At 48.6% G+C, this 19,218-nt stretch overlaps 1 protein-coding gene across 1 annotated transcript in view; it reads right to left on the reverse strand.

The window, feature by feature from the left end:
- Positions 1 to 1,936: 1,936 nt before the first annotated feature.
- LOC103257250 (store-operated calcium entry regulator STIMATE) overlaps positions 1,937 to 19,218 on the reverse strand; it is a 60,952-nt gene continuing 43,670 nt past the window's right edge. Inside the window, exons 3-8 of the mRNA XM_008054981.2 lie at positions 15,154 to 15,249; positions 12,636 to 12,757; positions 7,110 to 7,222; positions 5,749 to 5,826; positions 4,559 to 4,708; positions 1,937 to 2,650 (exon numbers count right to left, since the gene is read on the reverse strand). Of these exons, the coding sequence (XP_008053172.1) occupies positions 2,534 to 2,650; positions 4,559 to 4,708; positions 5,749 to 5,826; positions 7,110 to 7,222; positions 12,636 to 12,757; positions 15,154 to 15,249 (676 nt within the window). The 3' untranslated portion in view covers positions 1,937 to 2,533. The remainder of the gene's footprint in view (positions 2,651 to 4,558; positions 4,709 to 5,748; positions 5,827 to 7,109; positions 7,223 to 12,635; positions 12,758 to 15,153; positions 15,250 to 19,218) is intronic.

Consider the following 19,218-nt stretch of genomic DNA (forward strand, 5'->3'; position numbering starts at 1 on the left):
ACAAAGGAGGAAGGAAAGGCCAAACATGAGAGCCACGCTGTCCAAGCTCACACACCAGGAGGCCCCCTAAGATCAGACACCCTGTTAGATCTCTATCCTCTAGTTAGCCAGCTAACTACACAGCTGCAGCTCAGAGACTAAAGTCCTTTCTGAAAATTAGGATACAGGGGAAAACCATCACTCATCAGCTACCTCTTTGTTCCCCAATCCCACTGCTCATTAGGTGCTGGGACAAGCCTTCACGTGAGACCATCTGAAGTCTACATAACCCAGAGTTTGCATCTTTCACAGATTATGGCTCTCCCACCCCTCACCCACGGTTTGGAACATTAGGAGCTCAAGACTGAAAATGAAGCTCTGATTCCAAGATCCAGGAAGATGGAAGAAACAGCTGCATGCACAGGTTGTTCAAATCAAAATGAAACAGGAGGGGAGGAATTATAACTGAGTCACCGATGCCACAAGGAATTGGTCATCCTACCAGGAAAGTCAGTCCTGGTCTTCCCAAATTCGATTCAATATGGCCTACCTCCAGCCACTCTTTTCCACTAGAGAACCATCAGGGAAAGACTCACTACAACGGACATGGGATGGGAGAAGCGAAGAGAGGAAATGAGGGCAGGAGCAATGGGAGACCCACAAGACTCCATGTTCAGGTACCACCTGGCCTGCCCCTCCTCTCTGGCTGCGAAGCTCCCACTAGCACAGTCACCTTCTACTGCAGTTTCAGTCCCTGCTCCTCCCAGACCTCTGGCTCTGCACTCCTGACAGAAGATGAGCTGAGAAGGTTCTCCAAGGCTTGCCCCCAAGTCCAGGACAGGCAGAGGACAATCCCAGTGTGGCTGGTTTAGCAGCTGGGCTCACATGCCACAATTCAAACTCAATGTGCTTAAGTAAAACATGTTTTTGCAGGTCTAAAAGGAAGGTTCTAAGTAGAGTGGCCTCCCCTGCACTTGTCTCACTTGAAGCCCAGTCTGTCTCCCTTCCAGCTGGCACCTTAGTGGTGTGGTTCTCTACTCCTAAATATCCACAGCTGCCTCTTGGCTTGACAAACCACTGGTGGCTTGACCTTGCTGCTTCCACAGCCGGGAAACTTTTCAGGGTAAGCCTATTCCATCGCCACTCAGCAAACTCCCAAAGCCACAGGGGTCTGTGGCCATGCTGAGAAGTGGGGGTAACCCCCAAGGAGGGGACATAGCCTAGAAGCACCTAATCCTGCCTATGGGTTTAGAGAATGAGCTTTCTTACCCCTACCCATCCCAGACACCTCAGCTTTGGAGGACGTGAGAAACAGGATCACTGTGTCAGGCAGACATTCTCCAGACTGCTGTGCAAAATGAGTAGAGGACACTAGGATGACAGGTACACCAAGGCAGCAAGAAAGGAAGTCCTGGTGGGTCCAGGGCTGGCTCTGAAGGTTGTAGCAGGGGAGGCAAAGAGGCTGAGACCGTTTTAAACTGGAGAACTGGAGGCTCTACAGAGAGGCAGAAAACACACAGAAGAGGCCTGGTAGTCTTGATTCCTCTGGACCCAAAGACCTCATAGGGTACTCTCTCAGTTAAATTTAACTAAGACCTCTAACCTGCCAGAAAATTGTCAGAGCTCGTGGGCCCTGGGCAGAGTCCTTCTTGTTCCATGCTCCTGGGGCTCCCAGATCTACATCCAGGCCAGCTGCCCCATGCTCAGGCCTTTCACAGAACCACTGGGTTTGCTCATTCCAGATAAGGGCCATCCTCCTTCCCTAACTGGGATCATTTACCTCATATTATTGTAGGATCTCACCTAACAATATTCCAAGTAAAAAAATCCCGACATTTTCCTCCCACCAGCTCACACCCCATGAAAGGCAAATAAACCCATTTCTTTGGGGATTAAAAAGAGTTTTTAAATACAATAGTATGAAAATATAACTTAAAAATATAAAAGTCAAACAGTATACGGAAGACTTAAAAATCTCTGTTTTGCCCATTAGTCCCACAGGTACTTTGTAGGAAATAAACACATACTCAAAAACCAGTAACACTGTCACAGCTCATAAAACTGGCTTCAGAAATCAATAGTTACAAAAGCCATTTCGAATAAGAAAGCATTCAGTTCCAACTTGGTCAGTGAGTGACTTTCAGCCCCAAATTCACACTCCTCGCAGCCTCGGTGAGAGGAGCCACCTGCACTCTATGTGTGCCTGTGTTTTCTTCCACCTGCCACCCAGTCAGACACAGGGCAGGGGCCTCAGGTCCCTCACAACCTGCTCAGGACAAAACAAACAAAACTCCTTCCTTGCATATTTGGTCAGTGTTTGTAGTGCAACTTAGTGGGGACCTCCAGCCACCTGCAGACCCCTTGGGCGCTGGTTCCTCTTCCCTCTTTAAGTCACAGTAGTCTGGGAGTGGGTAGAGAGCGGGCAAAGACAGCAAGAGGAGTAGAGGTAGAAGAGGAAGGGCAGAGAAAGGAGGGAAGGAACGATGCTGCGGGGTGACCTCTGTACCCCGGTGGCCAGCTGGGCCCAGCCCATCACCCCCAGCATGGGAATGTGTCATACAGGCAGCCCGAAGCGGTGCTTCTTTTTCTTCATGGGCTTGAGGGGGGTTAGTCTGCGGAGGTCCTCCTCCATGTCGGACTCCTCCATCTCGTCGTCAGCTGAGATCAGGATCTGAGGTAGTAGAGAGGCAGGGTCTGAGTCACTGCCAGCAGAACCTTCTTCATTCACCTTCCTGGACCCTGTGCCCCATGAGGAAGCCTCAGGTCTCAGGTTTCTTTAAAAGAGGAGGTGGAGGGGCTCCTTTTACACAATGAGACATGCTGACCCACTACAGACTGCATTCACCCTAGGTACATTCAGGGCCTACTGAGGCTAGTGTTGAGTTGACAGACCCCTTCCTCAGCTAATATTCCCCACTTCTCCATCCGCCCCTATGCTGCAACCAACCCCCACTAGAGCAAACTCAGCAGGGACTTGCAGCCCAATGTCATCCAGGCTTGACACATGGAGTTCTAAGCCCTTGAGGCAGCCTTAAGTATGGCAGAAGCAGTCTGATAAGCCTCTTTCAAAAGGAAAAGAAAACATTTGTGGGCACACATAAGGCAGAGGGTTTCCGAGTGGCTGCTTTAAACCAACTTTATAACATCTGAAGACAAATGCTAGCACTTTGTTCTTCTGAGTTCCTGGGACGGCTCAGTCATACTGCCGGGGTAGCCAGGGCAAACACTCTCATCCCCTGCCCACCTGCAATGCCACCTGCCAGAGAAAGGTTAGAATCTATGCCAGGATCAAGAGGTCCAAAGCCCTGTGCAGAGGAACATGCACTCCTTCTACTGTAGGGGCAGGGCAAACAGTCTCACCACCTCTCCTCTACAGGGCCTCCTGCCTCCAGTCTCAGTACCCTGATTAAACACTCACTGGCCTCCACTGCCTGTATGAGTACATCCCAGTGCCTCATCCTAGACCACAAAGCACCTTGCCCAACTAGCTCAGACAGTGCCTGTGCCTCACTTCTTGTCATCCCATCCTATGCTCCAGAATGCACGCTACTCTGATCACAGAGAATCTCACACTTTACCCAGATGCCAAACCACCTGACTGTGGAGGTTCATGAGCCACTGCTTCTGCCTATAATGGAGTCTGTCATTCATCTAATGACAGGCACTGTGACTCAAGCTCTCACAACCTGACAGGCCCCGGCAGAAACTAGGGACACAAACCCAGAGAAGATGCAGGTGTACCCTCTGCCCTACTCATCTATTCATTTTCCAAAACTCCCTCCTGGGACTGTTCTGGGGTCCTGGCAGGGTTTTGCTCAGGCCTCCATCTTAGAACATGCTGTACTGTTAAGACAAGCTGTTTATGCATCCACAAATCTGAAGGCCTCTTGGGTGAAGGTGTTAGTCTTAGCCGTTTCTGTAGCTCCCACCTGCACACAAGCTCAGCATATCGTAGGAGTTTCCCAGGCTGCCCATGAACTGGCCCCGCTTCACCCTACAGCACACAGACATGGAGTGAGTGCCATGGGGCTGCCAGACACATATCCTGGCCTTGATGCTGTTGTTCATGACCACCACTCTTTCCTGAGGTCTAAATCTGTAACTTAGGAGACCAGAAAATAAGGGGAGATGAGGTTCCTCCTGTGAGGCCTGGTTACTGCTATATTTTAGAATTTTCTGGCTGGCTTAGTCAACATTTCCCTTGCTCTTTAGTGGTGGTCAGGGATTCAAACACCTTAATGCTTGAAGGTCAACCATTAAGCTCATGAGGGTCCCTGCCAGCTTTCCTGGAACAAGGTAACTATTCCCTCTCCTGTCTGTCTCCACTGCCTGTTGGAGGCAAGCCACCCCACATGCTCTACCCTCCGGCTCTAGGAAGGCCCAAGGGACAGCAGGAATGGGTCCTGGCTGGACAGGAGCAGTCTGTGCCCTTGCTGCTCTTTGGCTCAGCTTCTTCTCCCTCCCTTTGGCTAGCACTGTGACTCAGCACTAAAGGGAAGGCCAGATACAAACATAAGACCAGAGACTCCGTGGGCTAGGGGTATGATGGCTCAAGCCCTAAGAGTCAGGGAGGCCTTACCTCAGATTCAGACTCCTCGTGAGATGCAGCTCTCCGGTAACGGACCTTGCTTCCGTTCCTTGAGTCCTGGTTGGCTCCCCTTTCTTCTAGTTTAGCTTTCGTCTTCCCCTTTCTCATGAGGAAATTGTCCACTACCCAAAACATGAAAGCCTGCAGAAAGGAAATGTGCAGGTTACTCCAGGATAAGCCATTTTTCTTTTTTTTTTTTTTGAGTTGGAGTCTCACTCTGTCACCCAGACTGGAGTGCAGTGGCCACTCCCAGCCACCGCAGCCTCGACCTGCTGGGCTCCGGCCTCCCTGAGTAGCCTCAGCCTTCTGAGTAGCCGGAATTACAGGCACGTACTACCATGCCCAGCTGATTTTTTGATTTACTGTAGAGATGAGGTCTCGCCTGCCCAGGCGGGTCTCGAATCCGCGGGCTCAGGCAATCCACTCACCTCAGCCTCCCAAAGGCGCGGGATTACAGGCTGAGCCACTGAGCCTGGCGATAAGCCATATTTCAAAGCAAAACAGAGCAGCCTCCATATCCACTAGTCCTCATTCTAGGTTACAAAATCCAGAACTCCAGAGGGAAAAACCCCATCCATCCCCCCTTCTAACTCCCAGAAGCTTAGAAAGAGATTCCTGATCTCTAGTTCCTTTGTTTCATTTTTCTTATCTGAGAATGGGCAGAAAGTCCTGGACCTATTCATGCTGAGGAGTTTTTGTTTCAGTAATCAGTGGGCCATGAGACTCCGAGCCTCCGAGACTCCACAACTCCATGAGAGTGGCCGGCACATTCTGCCGTCATGTGTTTGTCCCAGGTTCCTTCACCATTTCTTCTACTTCCTAATTTCTAACCATTGTGCTCCTGAGTTTCTCTTTGAGAACTGTGGTCAGGAACAGATAGCTGGAGTACATCTGAAATGATCCTGATGTAGAAGTCAGCGCCAGACATGGGGTGGGCCCCTTGGTGGCAGGAAGGGAGAGACAAAGTTTCCAGGACCCTCCATCTTGTGCAGGAGCCTTGGTGTGGGGATCTGCCTTTTAATGGAGCAATCCCACCTAGGGATGGGGTGGGAAAGTGGCAAATGGTCACACAGAAAGACCTGAGGACTATATGGTGAGTTTCCTGCCAGGCTCAGAACTCTGAACAGGAACCCCGGAAAACAGGGCACAAACCAGGATAAAATATGCGACATGGCACTGACGTTGACAAAGAAGGGCACGATCAGCATGACGATGGCCAGTTTCAAGTCTGGGTTTTCAATGGGATTCAGGAGGGCCACCTGTGGAGAGAAGCAGACTCAGTGAGGTGGAAAGAGGCCACAGAAAAAGTGCCTGTGACAGGCAGTGCCCACAGGCCCTGAGGGGGGCTTGGCTTAGACACTTCTCCCAGAGCCCAACGGGAACAGCACCTCATCCCCAGAAATGCATGGTTCCCAGATGTGACTGTCAGTGAGGGGCTCCTTGGTGATCATGTTGAGCAGTTGGTGCTTTAGTAGCATGTAGACTTGCAAAGCACAGTGGGTTTCAGAGGGTTGAGGGGTAAACTCAATGGAGGATGCTCATTATAGACACCAGCAACATGGTGACACCCACTTTCTAACAGAAATCCTGAATCCCAACCACCTCTGAGAAGTCAACAGCTCTGAAAGCCTTGGCTTATTTATTCAAAAAACAAAATCCAGCCTCAAATAAAACCAAAGGGAGGCCAAGATCTGAGCCACTTGTTCTCAAAGGTTTCTGGCTGGTCTCGTGTGAGTGTACAGAGGAGATGAGCAATAGAGGCTTATCTGTGCAGCACCGGGGTCAAAGGGCAGAGGCGGGACAGGCCAGGACACCAACTCATTGGTGGTCACAGATTGTGGAAGCTGCCCCAGGTACCAACGGCTCAGTTAAACTATTAGCCAAGAGAAGTGTGTGAGGAGGACACTGCAAATGGATAAACACTACAGTTGCAAGGCCTGAAAACTAACATCGGATGGTAAGCATTCTGAGGGCAGAGACTGCATTTCATCAGCTTTATATACCCCAAGGCTTAATCTAGAGAGATATTCACATAAGTGAAGTGGATGGATGCTAAATAAAAGAAAAAACAAGTTAATACTCTTTTGTTTTTTTTTTTTGAGTTCTGTCGCCCAGGCTGGAGTGCAGTGGCATGTTACCGGCCACCGCAGCCTTGACCTGCTGAGCTCCAGCGATCCTTCCACCTCAGCCTTCCAAGTAGCTGGAACTACAGGCGCGCGCTACCATGCCCGGCTAATTTTTTGATTTATTGTAGAGATGAGGTCTCACCAAATTGCCCAGGGGGGTCTCGAACCCGCGGGCTCAGGCAATCCACTCACCTCAGCCTCCCAAAGGCGCGGGATTACAGGCTGAGCCACCGAACCCGGCTGTTAATGCTCTTTTAAGCAGCTGCCACGTCAGACCAAATCCAGGGTACATTCATGGAGTAAAACAGAAAACAAGGTTCATTTTCCAATGGGGTTAGGGTGTGTGGGCGGTGTGGGAGGAAGTGCTGTTTGCTTCACTTGGCAAGGAGCTGCCAGAGCAGGGACAAGAGGCAAACCTTTTTCCACTGAAGTATTAGAAGGACGATGAAGACGACAGACTTTTCAAAAATCATGATCACGATGTAAAGAGCACACTGCCCGACCCAGGCTCCACACTGCAGAGGGTCTCCTGCAGGGACAGGTAGATGCTGAGTCACATGAAACCAGCCGAGGTGCTGGGGTGATACGAAGCCCCCACCCCACTCCCCGAGTGAGTCCTCATACCCCCACTCATACCCCAGAAACCTGGATCTAATGGTACATAATGAGCCTCTAAGGCCCTAAAAATTACCTCATCTCTAACAGACAAATGAGTGTTTTAAGTAAAATCAGAGAACTCCTAATTTGAAGATACCCCAATGGCCTTTAAGAGATACTAAGAATTAAAAGGCCCTAAAGTAAGTATGTGCTCACTGCTAGAGCTTAGAAAGGGTGGTTCTTTTTGTCTGCTGGCAGTAGAAGTGGTGTTAAGCAAGACTACTATTATTATCTATTGTTGATTTTTCCTGTAACTGTGGGGCTACGCCTCCTTCCCTCCATCCATGGGCGGGCTGACGTTTGTAGATGACGAAGCATCACTCAACCTCTTTGTTTGTCTCCCGCCTCCCACCCCTTACCCAACTCCCTGGCCATGTCTGATGGCCTCAGCCCGGAGAGCAGAAATCTGACTCTGGAGGAGTATGGGTCATCCCAAACTCCCTGGTCAGGGACAAGGAAGAGAAGTCCTCAGGGAAAGGAGGAGGGAGTGATGGGCTAAGGCCTGGGGTTGTGACAAAGGTCTATCTGCGATCCCTTCAGTCACCAAACTTTAGAAACCGGAGAACCCAACAGTCCAAGCTGGAGGACACTCAGGCCCTGCTTCAAAGGGACTCGATGAGTGGAAGACCAGCCCCTCTAGCAAACAATCCTGTGATGTGAAGAACCCAGGGGAGAGTAGGGTGTGGGGAGGCAGCTCTGTCAGGCCGCCTGACCATGGCTGGCCAGAAGACATGGTGGAGGGTAACATTTTCGGGGAGGTAAGCGTCCTAATCCAGGCTGTGAGAAGAGATCTTGGCCCAAAGAGAAATCTCCAGAAATCTCATCTGGTCCTCCTGTTTCCGTAACAATCCCTGTTCAGGCACTGGAACTGGAGGCCCCAGCCCTGCCTGAGCCTGCCAGCTGCACGCAGTAGAAGTGCAAGTGAATGCCTTTATGTAGTTGTAATGGACAAAACACCAGTCATTCCCTTTTCTGGAAAACCCTGGGAGAAGTGTGGCAAAAAGTATGCAGAAACACATCAGTCACCTCTTCTAAGATCTTCCTTTCTACTTTCACTTATGGGATAAGAGACATTTGGGCAAAAACAAAACAAAACAAAACAAAACAAAACAATTCAGGCGCACAATCCCTCTTTGCTAGATTGTCAATAGGGTTTTGCAACTCTTTTCCTTTCAGTAAGTCAGCTGACCTTACTAAGAAAAGTTCTTAAAAACAACAGAGGAAAATATTTGTGAAAAGCCATTAGGTTTGGGGATAGTCAGACAGAAAGCACTACTAGGAAATCTCTCTGGTGGGTTGGGCATGTTTGGGACCATGTATTTACTATCCAAGGATGTCTGCTCACTCAGCATGCTCACTCCATTTGCTCATCAGTTTTAAGTGGCTGACAAAAGAGGAAAGTGCTATTCTTCCTGTTTGCCTCTGGGTTTCTGCTGCACAACTTAGCTGCAGCTGCCTCTTTTTTCATTTAGACACTAAAATAACACAGTTTGGAAACATGGCGGAAAAAAGACAACAAGTGTCTCTAATCCCACTCTAGCACATCACTTCCTCCAGTGTACCCAGATCACATGCAGCCACAGTCAGGAGGAATGCACGTGTGCTGGTTAGTTTCCTGATTCCTGTTTCACTTGAGAGTCTTTCAAATGGTCCTCATGGGCTCATTTTTAAAGGACAGACATGCCGGGAAGTGTCAGTGTCCTGCTTTGTACTGCCACAGACAACTTCAGCTATGGGTGTTTTGTCTGTGTTGAATTATTCCCTCAGGATAAGTCACAGGAATAGAAGCCAAAAAGTGAGAACACATCTGCAGCAAGAGGCTTCTGGAAGGGAGCATTTGGATAGGGATGGGCAACAAATCCCATGAAGCACCATGCCCATGGGATACAGACCTTGTTTCAGGGCTTCTGTGTGGGAGACAGTGACCTGGTCACCAGAATGCAACGCCACGTATCACTTGGATCTGGGCTCACCCCTCAGGGCTGTGTGGCTTATATCCCTGAGTCCCATGTCCTTCTTCTCATGACCTTCTCTTCTAGGAACAAAAGAAGCTGCCTAGAAAACAAGCCAGTCTTCTTCATTTACTAAAGAAGAGAGCTGTGGGGCCTACACGGAATTACTGCCTCAAAAGCATGAAAGATGAACAGGTGTGGTAGGTAGAACAGCAGCCCTGCTAAGACATCCTGGAGTTTGAGAATGTGTAACATTACATAGCAAAAGGGGAACTGTGGCTGCAAATGGAATTAAGGTTGCTAATCAGCTGACTTTAAGATGGGGAGCATATCTGGAGTGTTCAGGTGTGGCCAATGTAATCACAGGACCGCTTTAAAGTAGAAGGAAGGCCAGGCATGGTGGCTTATGCCTGTAACGCCAGCACTTTGGAAGGCAGAGGTAAGAGAGCTGCCTGATCCAGGGTTTGAGGCCAGCCTGGGCAACTTAGCAAGACCTCATCTCTACAATAAATAAAAAAACTAGCCAGGTGTGGTGGTGTGCACCTGTAGTTCCAACTACTTGGAAAGCTGAGGCAGAAGGAATGCCTGAACCCAAGGTCAAGGCTGTGGTGAGCCCTGTTCATGCCACTGCACTCCAGACTGGGTGATAAAATGAGACTGACTGAAAAAAAAAAAAAGTGGAAGGAGGGGGCAGGGGGTTAGAGGAATGAGATGTGAGATGAACCCAGCCTACTGGTGCTGGCTTTCTTTTTTTTTTTTTTTTGAGTTGGAGTCTCACTCTGTCACCCAAACTGGAGTACAGTGGCCGCTCCCGGCCACCGCAGCCTCGACCTGCTGGGCTCCAGCGATCCTTCTGCCTCAGCCTTCCAAGTAGACGGAATTACAGGCGCGCGCTACCACGCCTGGCTGATTTTTTATTTATTTATTGTAGAGATGAGGTCTCACTGCCCAGGCGGGTCTCGAACTCGCGGGCTCAGGCAATACACTCACCTTAGCCTCCCGAAGGCGTGGGATTACAGGCTGAGCCACGGAGCCCAGCATGCTGCTGGCTTTCAAGACAGAGAAAGGGGCCATGAGCCAAGGCATGCAAGTGGCCTCTAGAGGCTGGAAAGTGCAAAAAAACAATCTCCTTAAAGCCACCAGAAGCCTGCCCTATTGACACTTTGATTTTAACCCAGTGTGACTCCTGTTGAATTTCTGAACAAAAATCTGCAACATAATCAATTTGTATTGTTCTAAGCCATGAAGTCTATGGTAATTTGTTCAGCAGCAATAGAAAACAATAGAAATGAGACACTAATTATCAACAAGGGGGCCTGAATGAAGCATATTTGTATACCTAACCCTTGACTGTACCCCACAATATCAAAATAAAAAATATCGATTATTAAAAAAAAAGAAAACAATAGAAATGGACAGAAACGGAAAACAACAGGTAACTGAGGAGATAAGTTCTTCTTCCTCAGCCTGGGGAGGGAAGACTCCAAATGGTCCTTGATAAAGTACAGCTTTATCTGGAGACATTCTGGCTGGAACTCTGTTTCCCAAACTCTGTTTCCCAGTGGCAGGATGGCCCATAGAGCAGTGGCCGAGGCAGGTGAGGAAGAGGCTCAAACACAACCACTGCCTTCTTCCGTTTGATCTACACATGGGGATGCAGGCAAAAGGTGGTAACATCATGCCTTGGGAAAAGGTGGTAACATCATGCCTAGCATATCAGGACAAGACCCGAGCCCCACTCCCAGGTTACTAAGTGGTACATAACTGACTGTGGTAAAGCTACCTCAGCACTCAGCTACAGGTGAATAGAGAGCCCTGCCTTCCAAATGGGACTTCAACAGCACAGGAGTAGCTGTGAGTACTGTCTGTGGAGGAGGTGGGAAGCTTTAGGTGCCCTGGTGCTAGGGGCCTGAGGCTCCCCCACCATGTAATGCCTGGGTGAGCTTCATGTGTCACTTAACTCCTTTGGATGCCTATTCTATAAATGAAGATGATGCTGCACTGGTCCACATGTGCTGTGGTCCATTTCTGTCCTGCAAGCTGAGGAACTGATGACTAGGAGCTTTTCAGAAGACTTTCCTGGAGCCACAGGAGGCACACGCTGTGTGCTGGACACTATCTTAAGTCAGTGACTCATCAGGCATCAAGTAACGGGGCTAAGAAAAGCTATCCCCTGAGTTCATCTCCCCTCAACGGAGACAAACAATTACTTAAGATTTCTAGAAATACTCCAGGCACTCACAGTCAGCTCCACAAATTGGTTCCCCTTTTAAACTGTCAGTCCCTTGTGAATCTTCAGCTCTCTACGAGTGAGTGACCCTTTGGCCCAGAGCCATAAGCTCTTTGGGAAGTATGACCAGGAAGGCAGAGTGGGGATCCAGTGTTCCATTCACATTTCCTCCTTCTTGTCTGTGTGCCCCCTCATGGAAAAGAATTCTCCAACTGAGAAGAGGAGCGCCTGCCTGCAGACAGCAGGGTTCAGCTGTGAAGGCAAGAAAGAGCTAATGCTACACCTTAACCTTGCCCTGAGACCCCAGAGGGTAGTGAGGGCCTGGAGAAGGCCCCTCACCAGTAGCCCTACTGAGGCCACATCTGTTTCTTGTCCTCAGAGCCAGCACCAAGGCAGCTTCCCACCCAAGCTGTATTCCATGGGGTCTGAGATGATAGTGGACCACAGCTGAACCAGCATCTACAAGTGACCCACTTTAAGCTGTGTCTCCGAGTGAGAATGGACCTTGTGTTACTGGTGAAGGGTACATGCCAGTTGCTGGGTTAGGCATGAGCCCACAGTTGGGAGACAGCAAGGAAACTTGGCCCCGGAGGGGATGTACCCTCCAGAACTGGCTGTATGAGCACCACTCTGCCAGAGGAATGGCCCAGTGACAGAACAAGCAGAGATGTGCAACAGAAAGGCAGGGCTTGACACCTCCCTACCAAACATCTCCACAAAATGAGAGCTGGCTACATCTCTTTAACATGGTATACAGGTGGTGTGAGCTCTATGGGAAGCTTGGCAGAATGAGGTGGCCCTGGAGGTGGGATCATCAGTGCCCTGTGGTAGAAGATGCAAACGTTTGGCCCCTTCCCTGAGTCTATTGTCTCCTGGCTCCTGCCACCAACTCTGCCATAAGGTGAAAGCCTCAGCAGTGAAGCAGCACCTACACCCACAGGACAGTGTGCTTAGGCCCCAGGACAGCCCCTTCACCACACAGAGGAGACAGCATCAGCTCCCCAGCCTTTTCTGGGTTTGTTTGCCTGATGGGCTGCAAGGGGCAAGGAGCAGACCTCCCGGCACCCCTCCCCACACCCTACCCCATTTCCATGGCACGTTACCATATTCGCCAAAGCGCAGGGACTCCCACTGCTGCCATTCCACTAGGACACTGACGGCACGCACCCCCACATAGATGAGCAGCATGCCCACAGTGGCATCCAGGAGGAAGTTGATGAGGTACCTGTGAGGACAGGACACTTGGTCAGGGGTAGAAGCCACAGGGCCGGGCCTCAGCATGGGCTTCCCAGGGTCACAGGTCAAGGCTGACAAAGGTGTGGCCTGAGGAACTGACCCAGCATTTGTCTGGCTCTGTTCTGAGGGCTGGTAGTCTTCACGTGCCTGTGCAGCTCTTACTTCTGTGCATCCTCAACAATGTGCTAGTGTTCCAGCTGAACAACTGGAGTGGGGTGTGTGGGACAAAGACGCTTAAAAAACTTTCAAGAGTTCCTGTCAGGTGAAGCCTCAATAGAAGACAGCCAAGGAGATGAACAGGAAAAAAGAACTTAATTATCAACAAAAAAAATCTGTGTAATAATTCTGTTTGCTTTCTGACAGTCTAGCCCACACGAGGCCCCCAACAGTGCTGCTGGACCCAAGCAGTTCAAGAAAATGATCTCTGGGGTTTCTCAGACAAAGAGGGCAGGACCATGTGGCCCTCACACATCTCCACCTGGAGTTAAGTGTGAGTAATATTTTTACATTTAAAGAGAGAGCTTTACTTCCCACGGGAAAAGGCAAGGTGACAAGAAGAAGGAGAGGAAGGTCCTGAAGGCATGTAACATTGATTGTGTATGTGTTTGAGTTAGGGTCTCACTCCGTCACCCAGGCTGGAGTGACCTGGCATGATCACAGCTCACCACAGCCTTGACTTCCTGGGTTCAGGTGATCTTTCCCCTTCAGCCCCAAGAGTGAACAGCTGGGACCATAGACACAAGACACCTCTTCACAGTAATTTTTTGATTTTTATGCAGAGATGAGGTCTTGCTCTGTTGCCTAAGTTGCTCTCAAACTCCTGGGCTCAAGCAGTTATTCCACCTTGGCCTCCCAAAGTGGTGAGATTACAGGGGTGAGCCACTGTGCCTGGCCGACTATGTTTTATTGTAGGGTCTGTTTCCATCTGTCTAACACAATTTTTCCCCCCAGGGAAAGGGCCCTTGCACAACTGCCCTCTCTCAAGGACATTGTACCCAGATCCAGTCGAGCACTGCTGACCACAGGTCCTAGTTCTCTATAGGAGACAAAGCAGGAGACAAGGTCACCAGGTCAGGTACGGACCCTGTGACACCAGACAGCTCTGAAATCCTTGCAGATAAGGTTCAAGACACAGCTGTGGTGAGTTTTTGAGCTGTTGAGGTTTGAGACCTTTGATGCAGACTCACAGACTCCTATCTCAGGGCTGGGCTTTGGCTATACGCAAAGCACTCCCAGAGCATGTACCCAGTGCTCGGCTCAGAGCAACACAGAAACCAGTGTGAAGAGGGAGGAGGCAGTGTTTCTCCTGCCTGCCCTTCCTCTTTAAAATCACAAGAGGTCACTCTCAGACCAGAGATGGCAGAAAGAGCAACTGCTTTCCAGGCAATTTCTCTTTGGCTTGAGGCGAGGCCACTCTCAGACACTTACATCTAATTGGTGTTGAGTACATCTCACACCTGAGACCTATCTTGAAAGTGAGAACAAGGACACCTGATATACACAGTCTTATGTTCATTCATTCGCTCACTTAAGATTTACTGAGCCAACTGTGTGCTGGGCCTTGGAAATAAAGATAGAAAGTTCTGTGCTCCATACTAACCATAGGTGAGACAGGCAGACAGCAGAGCACTATGCAGGCCTTGGAGCTAGACCTGCTGGGCTCCATCACCCCTGAGCTGTGCAAACTTAAGTTACGTATAACCTCTGTGTGCCTCAGTTCCCCAATGGTAAAATGGGGATAATCAAAGTTATCGATATGGCAGGGTTGCTGCAAGGATGAAAGAAGGCAGGAATTGGGGCCAGGATGAAGGGGACGAGCTGCCTTTGCCACACCATCTGCTAAGAGAAGAACCATTCAGATGCTGTGAGCAATGAGGCCAGCATCAAGGCTGCAGACAGACTACTCTGGGGGCTATGTGAAAGGCACACTGCAGTAATAAGATGGAACAAATCATAGTCTTTAGGTCAAAAAAGCCAATGATGGTCAACAATAGTTTTGACCCTGAGTGGCTGACACCACAGAGAAGCCCCCATGTGTCCTGGTTCCTGCAAAGAGACACTCCTGCAGGCCATATTCTTCTCTGACAGAGGTTGCTTGGAAACTGGGAGACATGAGAAAAATCAAAAGACAGAACCTGCATTGATTAGCAGAAAGCCAGCGCACAGTGCAAGTGTCACCATGCAAAGCCCTATGAGCCAACTGAGAACTGTCTATGTGGGCTTAGAGACAGCACACACCAGGTGGCCTCTCAGAGAAGCACAAAGAAGAAAGGGGAGCACCCTCTCCCCAAGCCAGAGGGAGCAGGACCAGGAGCAAAAAGCAAGGTCAGCCTACATTTTCAATGAAGGGCTGGGAAACATTTGCACTCAATTCGGGCCACTTACAGTGAACAAGGGTCCTCTTCAGTGAGATCTGCTAGGTATACATTTGCAAAGTGGATGAACAGCATTCCTATGGCTTGTTTGGAAGTGTCTAAAAACCTGTACAAAATAGAATCAGCACTTGTTATCAGCCTGACAGGAGGGTAACATCCAATTTGGGGAAAATGGGAAGCCTGAAACCGGAAAAAAGCCACCAGAGAGACCTTAACCCTCCAATTACTCTTCCTGGGGCCTTCAGTACTAACTCAAGCTTAGCATTTCAGTCACCTTTCAAAGGCTTCACTAATACTGCTTTTTAAATCCTTAAAAGGCCAGTGGTTAATGAAATTTAAAATATGTGCTTTTAATTTTTAATTTTGTCATGTCAAAATAAAATGCTCACCAGGTGTGGTGGCTCATGTCTATAATCCCAGCACTTGGGGAGGCAAAGGCAAGAGGAATGCCTGAGTCCAGGGGTTTGAGACCAGCCTGGGCAACTTGGTGAGACCTCGTCTCTACAATAAATCAAAAAATTAGCTGGGCGTGATGGTGCACACCTGTGGTTCCAGTTATTTGGAAGGCTGAGGTGGAAGGATCACCTGAGCCCATAAGGTCAAGGTTGTGGTGGCTGTGAGTGTGCTACTGTACTCCAGCCTGGGCAACAGAGTGAAACTCGTACTCAAAAAACAAACAGGCTGGGTGTGGTGGCTCATTCCTGTAATCCCAGCACTCTGGGAGGCAGAGGCAAGAGGACTGCCTGAGCCCACGGTTTTAAGACCAGCCAGGGCAACATGGTGAGATCTCATCTCTACAATAAATCAAAAAAGTAGCTGTGTGGTGGTGCATACCTGTAGTTCCAGGTTCTTGGAAGGCTGAGGCAGAAGGATTGCCTGAGCCTAGCAGGCTGAGGTTGCGGTGGCCATGAGTGTGCCACTGCACTCAAGCCTGAGAGACAAAGTGAGACTTCGACTCAAAAACAAACAAACAAACAACACAAAAACAAAATAAAATGCTCCATCACTGCTTTGTGATGAAGCCCAAGGTGTCTCTATTTTAAAGCACTCCCATTCTACTTTACTCACAATGAGCTTAAAAATTATGTACAAGATTAACAAGACTTGCACAGATCCAGAACTGCAGCTGAATCCCTAAACAAATTTCAACTGCGGCCATTTGAACAATAAGCTAGATCAGAGGTAGGCAAACTTTTTCTGCAAAGGGTCAGAGAGTAAATATTTTTGGTTTTCTGGGTCATAGAGTCTCTCAACTACTCTGCCCTCTGCTGAGCATGAAAGCAGCTGGAGACACAGCTATTCCAATAACACAGATTGGGCCTGTGGGCTGTAGTGTGGCCAGATGACAGGCATTTCAAAAGAAAAAACAAGGGTATTAATCTTTGGGACACGCTGTCACTCTCCTCGTGGCAGGAGCATGGTAGAGACGGTGGGTGCCTTCAGTCTCCTCTGCCACAAGCACCTGGCAGCCACTCACATCTGTGGCCGAGGCACCTCTTGGTCATGACCGTCTCTTTTTTTTTTTGAGTTGGAGTCTCATTCTGTCACCCAGGCTGGAGTGCAGCATGCATGCCCACGGTCACCCCAGCATTGACCTGCTGGGCTCCAGCAATCCTTCTGCCTCAGCCTTCCAAGTATCTGGAAATATAGGCGTATGGTACCACCCCTGGCTCATTTTTTGATTTAGTATAGAGATGAGGTCCCACCAAGTTGCCTGCGCTGGTCTTGAACCTGCGGGCTCAGGCAATTCACTCGCCTCAGTCTCCCAAAGTGATGGGATTACAGGCTGAGTCACCGAACCCGGCCATGACTGTCTCTTTTAGCCTCATCAACCATGGCATCTCAGGACTGATATGGACTGTAGAGATGATCCAGACCAACCCTGTGATTGAGGCTTGAAAACCTAAACTCACTGGCTAGGAGAAGTCACCAAAGGGCAAGAGGTGTAAGACACAGAGAGCCCCAAATCTAGGTCTCCACCAGGTCACTCCCAGCCCTAAGGTGGGATTTACACATTCTAAAGTTAAGGCCAGGAATGGTGGCTCAAGTCTGTAATCCCAGTACTTTGGGAGGCCGAGGCGAGAGGACCGCCTGAGCCCAGGGGTTCGAGACCAGCCTGGGCAACTTGGTGAAACCTCATCTCTACAATAAATAAAAAAATGAGGCAGGTGTGGTGACATGTGCCTGTAGTTCCAGATACTTGGAAGGCTAAGGTGGAAGGATCACCTGAGCCCAGCAGATGGAGGCTGCAGTGGGCATGAGCATGTCACTGCACTTCAGCCTGGGTGACAGAGTGAGACTGACTCAAACAAACAAGAAAAAAGTTAAATACCCAGATTGAGAGAAATCAATTGGGGGGAAAATAAAAATAAGAATGATCAACATTTGGTGGTAATGCGCCTGAGAACAAGCAAGTACATGCTTAACATTTTATAAAGTGAACTTTTATCACAGTATGATTTATCAAAGTTTCCTCTGAGGGAGAAAAATGGCTATTTTCTTGGGGCTGGTGCAAGCCCAAGGTAGCCTTAAAAAGGCAGTCTCTTGTGGACATGGTGCTATTCTGAAGAGTTGGCTGTCTCCTTCCACATGGTTTACTATTTTTTGGAGTTTTGTCTTTGGGACCGACTTTCTGAGATGTTATTACCATTTTATGAAGAAAAAACTGCAATTGCAGCATAATACTATATGAAATAAATGTTTGAGATATATATACATATATATATTTGGTTTCTGCCCTAGTTCCTGGCACAGAGCTCCTAAAACCTTTGCAATTTCCCAACTGAGAGGAGTGCCATTAGGAGCACCTTTTGTTCTGATATTTAGTCTTTGACCCTGGTTCCAGACACAGAGCAGTTAGCCCCCCTGGAATTTCCTGAATAATAGGAGACATTTTGAAATTTTATTATTTTCTTTTTTTTTTTTTTGAGTTGGAGTCTCACTCTGTCACCCAGATTGGAGTGCAGTGGCCGCTCCCAGCCACCGCAGCCTTGACCTGCTGGGCTCCGGTAATCCTTCTGCCTCAGCCTTCCAAGTAGCTGGAATTATAGGCACGCGCTACCACGCCCGGCTGATTTTTTGATTTATTGTAGAGATGAGGTCTCGCTGCCCAGGCGGGTCTTAAACCCGCGGGCTCAGCAATCCACTCACCTCAGCCTCCCAAAGGCGCGGGATTACAGGCTGAGCCACCGAGCCCGACTGAAAATTCTTTTAACAATTCTTGAGAATACTTTGGTTTTAATTTTGGTGGGTTTTTTTTTTTGTCTTATCAATTATAGAACTCAAAACTATGTTACAAAGCCTGATCTAATTTTATATATTAATTTACTATCAGAACTGGCCCTCATTTTTTTTTTTAACTCAACAAGTTAAGAAATTCATCTCTTTGGTCAAACATGTTCTTATCCAACCTAAGCCTCCGTTTCTTTGTCTGTACTATGGAAATGGTAACACAAATTTCTCAGTGTTTCTGTGAGAACTAAGTGGCATTAGGAAAAATAAGTGATGGGTCAGGAAGTATATAATGGGTGTTTGCTATTATTTGTAGTAATATGATTATCGGTCCAAAAAAGTTTCCAATGTTTATTTCTAATATAATTTATTAGGGTATTATGTAGTAACAATAGCTTCATATTATTATTTTGGAGACAATATAGTAAAGAATGAAATGAAACATAATAAACTAGAATACATCTATGGGTCCACATATTTTAATCTCTATTGGCTTAAAGACATGAAAGTTACTGTCTTTAAGTAACTTTAAGCAATCAAAAACTTAGCAATTCAAAAACTAAAAAGATGCCAAACACTGACACCACCAAACACTGGTGAAGATGTGGAGCAACAGGAACTCTGATTCATTGCTGGTGGGAATGCAAGACGGTGCAGCCACTTTGGAAGGCATTTGGTAAATTCTCACAAAACTAAACACTTTCAGCCGGGCTCGGTGGCTCAGCCTGTAATCCCGTGCCTTTGGGAGGCTGAGGTGAGTGGATTGCCTGAGCCCACGGGTTTGAGACCCGCCTAGGTAGCGAGACCTCATCTCTACAATAAATCAAAAAATCAGCCGGGCATG

The sequence above is a fragment of the Carlito syrichta genome, unplaced genomic scaffold (genome assembly GCF_000164805.1).
Source record: "Carlito syrichta isolate Samal-C Ts95f unplaced genomic scaffold, Tarsius_syrichta-2.0.1 Scaffold301625, whole genome shotgun sequence".
In the NCBI taxonomy this organism is placed as follows: Eukaryota; Metazoa; Chordata; class Mammalia; order Primates; family Tarsiidae; genus Carlito; species Carlito syrichta.